This window comes from Ovis canadensis, chromosome 9, assembly GCF_042477335.2.
Source record: "Ovis canadensis isolate MfBH-ARS-UI-01 breed Bighorn chromosome 9, ARS-UI_OviCan_v2, whole genome shotgun sequence".
Lineage (NCBI taxonomy): Eukaryota > Metazoa > Chordata > Mammalia > Artiodactyla > Bovidae > Ovis > Ovis canadensis.
In genome coordinates, this window is record NC_091253.1 from 95,344,001 (window position 1) to 95,350,000 (window position 6,000).

The 6,000-nt window shown below is 42.0% G+C and overlaps 1 protein-coding gene across 6 annotated transcripts in view; it reads left to right on the plus strand.

Annotated features, from left to right (window-relative positions):
- Positions 1-6,000, plus strand: part of RUNX1T1 (RUNX1 partner transcriptional co-repressor 1) — a 150,968-nt gene that overhangs the window by 144,660 nt on the left and 308 nt on the right. For 5 of the 6 annotated variants that reach the window (XM_069600633.1, XM_069600632.1, XM_069600631.1 and 2 more), the window contains one exon: positions 5,361-6,000. This exon is cut by the window's right edge and continues 308 nt beyond it. In XM_069600633.1, the coding sequence (XP_069456734.1) occupies positions 5,361-5,636 (276 nt within the window). In that variant the 3' untranslated portion in view covers positions 5,637-6,000. Of the gene's footprint in view, positions 1-481; positions 1,672-5,360 lie in introns of those variants that run through there. The other variant, XM_069600636.1, reaches the window with a different exon arrangement.

A 6,000-nucleotide genomic window follows, 5' to 3' on the forward strand; every position in this document is an offset into this window, starting at 1 on the left:
GGTCTGTGCCACATGGTGTGTGGAATCTTGGTTCCCCAACCAAGGATGGAACCCAGGCTTCCTGCTTTGGGAGCATGGAGTCTTATTCACTGGATTGCAAGAAAGTCCCAGTGATGGATATTATCTTTAAAAAGGAGGAATGGGGAAATGGTCAGTAGTAAATCTTCAGAAGATCTGAGGGCAGCGAGGAAGGAGAAAAAGTAAGTGGCCACTAATGACATATTAGTGGAAGTAAGGACATGTTCTGTCTGTGTAGCTGTCAGTGTCCCTCAAGGGGGGAGGCACAGGACCATGAGCTTTCTGATTGTAAAGATTGTGCTGTGCAAAGATGTATGTAGTCTCATTTGCTTTCAACCAGTGCCAAAAGGAGGAGGTGGTATTAGTTCCTGCCGTTTATTCAGGGTCCACTGCTCATCTGGACCCCTTAGTTAGCACTGATATAATCCTGAGTAATCCTATAGTTATGCTTCCTACTTTATAGGTACTGCCACTCTAGGAGCTTAAGTACTTTGCTTGTGGTTCTAAAGCCACTGAGTGATGGAGCTAGAAGTGAAAAACCAAGAAGGAACGACTCTGAAGCCACTCAAAATTGGAAGCCATTTCCGTTACATACCATGATAATACTTTTTCTTCGGCTGCAACTTCCTGGTCCAACGTCTGTCAGCGTTCACGGTTGCAGTGCCCTTCTAGCATTATTCCTGCCGAAACAGGTTATGAGAAAGATCTGCAATGGACAAAGTGTGGCATTTTAGAAAGAGTGGTTTGCAGTCCAAAGGCGTGATGAATTAAACGTTGCCTGTGTCATTTCATAGATATGGAAGTTATTTGCTGTAAAAAGTTACTTACATTTTGGGAACTTCAGTTATAATCATTCTGCTTTATTTCTTTGGCCATCACTTGTGTGCAAGGTTTTTTTTTTTCTTTGTTTTGTTTGTTTTTTTGAGAATTATAGGTGGATAAGACCGGCAGAAACTTCTTAGGAGAAAATGTTTTGTTTCTTGTAAAAGGAATTTCCAATGGTAAGAACCAGAAAAGCTATTATTTTGCTAGTAGGACAGAAAGACCATTCTCTCTGTATCTAAAACAACCAGATGAAGGAAATAATTTTGTTCATAGGAACAAAAAGATTGTTGATATGAGACAAGTGTCAGTAGTCTTTGACATGCAGCAATGGCACCAAGAGCTTCAGTTCATCATTTCCATGTCGGTATGTAGCGTCAGTACGTTTATAAAGGGAGGGCTGTGTTCTGCCTCCTATTCTTCATCTGAGTCCTAGCCTAGCTTTGGAAAATGGCTGATTCTCATGATAGGGAGGAAAAATATTCCTTATGCTGAAAAAAGAATAATATCACAAATAAAGGAAGACTATAAAGTGCCATGGACTTTGGGGACAAAATTTGCTATGAAATGGTATTCTTGAGATGTCTATACTGTTGTGCTAATTGTCACCAGAATCATTGCTTAAAAGACTGAAGGCAAAGCTCATCTATCTGAAAAATCAATGAAGAAAACAAGCAACTATTAGGAAGTACTAGCTTGAATATGAAAAGCACAAATTGAAAAATGTAAAGTTAGATGAAGCCATTGACCACCTTACCACCCTGCCTTTATGAATATACCCCTGGGTATCATACACAGTTTGCAGTTTTCCACCTTTGTGAATGACAGAAAGCTTAGAAACTAAAAATGATTCAAATTTGATATAAGATTCTGCACTCATAAGTACTGATAAGATCCATGGTTCCCAGAAGTGATGGTTGAGAGACCAAGTGCCCCTGGTCAGGCATCAGTCTTAGAGGTATGGATTGCTGCTGTTGCTAAGTCGCTTGAGTCGTGTCCGACTCTGTGCGACCCCATAGACGGCAGCCCACCAGTCTCTGCCACCCCTGGGATTCTCCAGGCAAGAACACTGGAGAATGCATGAAAGTGAAAAGTGAAAGTGAAGTCGCTCAGTCGTGTCCGACTCTTCGCGACCCCATGGACTGCAGCCCACCAGGCTCCTCCGCCCATGGGATTTTCCAGGCAAGAGTACTGAAGTGGGTTGCCATTGCCTTCTCCAACAGGTATGGATTAGCTAACAGGAAATTTGGTAGAGCCACCCAGAAGGAATTATTGGAAATTGCTTTGCTTGTTTTCTAATAACTTTATTTTAAAAATATTTTTTATTTATTTGACTGTGCTGAGTCTTAGTTGCAGCACACGGATTTTCAGTTTTCACTGTGGCATGCAAAAACCCTTTGTTCTCAGCAGGCGGTAGGGAACTCTATTTCATGTGGGATCTAGTTCCCTGACCAGGGATTGAACCTGGCCCCCTGCATTGGGAGCACATAGTCTTAGCCAGTGGACCGCCAGGGAAGTCCCTCTAATGAACTTTTAAAAAGGAATCTGCACTTTGGAGTTTTTCCATTTGTTGAACACTTGAGCTAAAGTTCCCTACACATTCATTGCAATGCATTGTCAAGAGCAATAAAAAAATAGGCAGTTTTTTTTTTTTTCCCACCAGCTTATTTGAATTACTCTCTTTTGCACCTTTCTAAAGTCATAGGTTGTTTTTTGTCTCAGCAGTGGGTGGTAAATGAATGGGATTGAACAACTTCAGAATGGGACTGGAGGTAAAAACTAGAGCCCTTGAATCCTGGATTAGAATCCAGAGATGCTCAGCAAAAAAGTCTCAGTTTCCCAGCAGCTTTATAATTCAAAACATCTGTTTCTATATTTGGCATTGTTCCACTTTTTTATTCTTAAAATTGTTCCCATCTTTCAAAACACTTTAAAAAATAAAGAAGTCCCCTTTCTGTCTCCTCGTTCCATTCCCCCACACATGCATTTGTAATTACCTGGTTTAGTCTGTGTGTTTAATCAACTTAAATTGAGACAGTTACCTACATCTGATTTCAATCTGAAGGAGCCATTGAGAAGCAGGCAGTTACTGCCTTGTGTCTGCCAAGATGTGACTCTGCCAGGAAACGGATAGGACTTATACCAGGGTATTTCCTAAAGAAGCCACTTGACTCAGTTTAGATGTTTAATTTCCTTAAAATATTGTTTTGGGTCTCAGTCTGTGTTCTCTAGTTGGGATTTTCTGATGTAAGTTAGGAATTTCACTTATTTCTGAGTTTGTTCCAGGATCCAGCTGGTATTATGCGAAATGCCTAAAGCTCAAGGAAGTAAACCACCCTGAGTGCTGAGTGTCATACCTCGCTGCTCTGGAGGATGGACAGGCCCATGTTTGTTCAGGTCTTGGTGGCACCATTGTCCATGCGATAAGATTGAGTTAATTTTCAGAAAAAAGGGCTTCTGGTTATGGTCATGAAGCCTCTGATCAGAGGTACATATTTTTTGAGATATTTTCCCAGGAAAATTAAACTGCAGTAGAAAAAAATTACTTTGTTCTGGTATTGACTGTTAATTGTAATTCCATTTTTATTTATAACATGAGCATAGAAATCAAACTTCTAGATTTCCTTAGCTATGTTCACTTGCAACACCTTCTACTGATCTTAAAGTTTTTATTTTTTCCTCTTCATTGGACTGTCATTTCTGAGTGGTAAAGAAATATGAACACAGGACTGAGCTCTTTATAAAAGTTTTATGCTATCGTTCTTGAGATTATAGGCTTCAAGGACTTGAAAGACTCTAAGAGCCCTTTATTTGTTAGCCAGATTAGGACGAATGCTAAAATTTCCTTAGCATATTTTGCACAGTGGTAAAAGCATACAGTCCAGGGTGATGAGCTGACATTCCACTGGGGCATTTTTAATAGGCTTATGGCCCACCTGAACCCAAACCACCAGCATGCTGAAAGCAAAAATAATCGCAGGAAGCACAGTGGGGAGATTTTTTCATATCCACATAGATCGGGGCTTTAAAAAGCTATATTTTAATTGTGATAACAGCCACATGCTTTCAGCTGGTTGGGGTTACCAGATTACAGTCAGAGGTTTGTTTGGCAAGAAAATAAAACCAAGGGAGATAAAGAATAAAACAACGAATGGTACAGAGCTAAGATTGCTTGATACAACATTGCACAATGGATGGTCTTGCCAAAGGAGGCACAAACATTTCAAGGAGGCTTCCTGAGTTCCCCTCCCCCCCCCCGAAGGGCCCTTAGGGCACTGTCATCCTCAGTGTGGTTCCCGAAGCTCCCTCATTTCCCAGGATCTTCCCAGGCAGGGGCTTTTCCGTCTCTAGTGCGCCTGTGCCCAGCTTCATGGTGTGTTTATCTCAGAGGCAGCCTCATTTCTGCTTTTCTCACTTTTTGGAAAGCACCCCTGGAGACTGGCAGTATTCTTGCTAGGGTGCTAGAACTCATTAGAGTTTTCAGTTTCCTCTGCTTTTCTGACTGCTCAGAGCTGCTGAGGTACAAGTGAGCTTCAAAGGAACTCCATCAGCCCGGAAAGCAGTATATGAAAATTGAATTGTTGTTTACCCAGTTTCAGTATTTCTGGTTTTTCAGAGCGAAATTAGGTGATCTGATTTATTGATTTCACAAATATTTATTGAGCACCTACAATATATATATATCAGGTACTGGGTGCTTAGAATGTATCAGAGAAGAAACAAACCAAGGATCCAATCTTGAGGGAGCTGAAGTTAAAGGGGATTGTTTTGAGGCTTTCCTACCATTTGGTTTTCAGGTACAGTAAATAACTAATTGCAGTGGGGGAGAACTGAATGCGTGCCCCAATCTCTCTGGTCTGTGCTGGAGCAGGGAATAAAATCCTCTGTCTAGTCCATTATACTCCTTTGAATCTAATAGTTCAGTTCAGTCGCTTAGTTGAGTCCAACTCTTTGCGACCCCATGGACTGCAGCACGCCAGACCTCCCTGTCCATCACCAACTCCCAGAGCTTGCTCAAACTCATGTCCATCAAGTCAGTGATGTCATCCAACCATCTCATCTTCTGTTGTCCCCAGATCATTCTCATAGTTCCTTTGTGGTTCCTGTTAGTGTCTAGAAAGAAGAAGCTTCTCCAGGACTGGTGTCTTTGTATCTTTCCATGGTGGTATTCTCATTAGGAAAGGAAAAAATTCAGTTGTAGCAATTGTTAGTATGGATGAACAGAAAATTTATATGTGAAGATACTAAACCTAACAAGAAGGAATTTTACAGTGAAAATGGGAAAGAGTTTCAACCAGTTTGTGTAGCTGTCTTAAGAGTTTTTGAAGTCTGGGCAGTCACCACACCAAAGCCAACATCTCCAGTGTGTTCAGTGTGTGTACAAATACACATATGGATTTTTCATTCTCACCGTTCTTAAAAGTAAGGGGTGGGGACATTACTGCCTAGTTTCTTTCTCAGAGTTTGACCTGGTCCAGGTACTAATTGGAGATGTCACCCTTTTCTGCCTCCTCCCATAGAGTTGCTGGAATTGCGGCCGTAAAGCCAGCGAGACCTGCAGCGGCTGTAACACAGCCCGATACTGTGGCTCCTTTTGCCAGCACAAAGACTGGGAGAAGCACCACCACATCTGTGGACAGACCCTGCAGGCCCAGCAGCAGGGGGACACACCTGCCGTCAGCTCCTCCGTCACACCCAACAGTGGGGCTGGGAGCCCCATGGACACACCACCAGCGGCCACCCCCAGGTCGACCACCCCAGGGACCCCTTCCACCATAGAGACGACACCTCGCTAGACGTGCACTCAGAACTGTCGGAGGAAAGACAACACAACCAACACGAAACCAATTCCTCATCCTCAGATGCTCAAAGTTGTTTTTTTTTTTCCTTTTTTTGTTTTGTTTTGTTTTGTTTGTTTATAGACGAACTATCCTGTTTCAGTACTTTCAGCAAGAGAGAACCTAACTGTATCTTGAGGCGATCGTAAAACAGAAGGCCAGTAACGGGTCATAATGACTTATTGTGGATAACAAAGATTTCTTTTCCTTAGAGAACTGAAAAGAGAGCAGAGAATATAACATGAAATGATAGATTTGACCTCCTCCCTGTTATTTTCCAGTAGCTGGGATTTTAAACTAGATGACCTCATTAACCGATGCT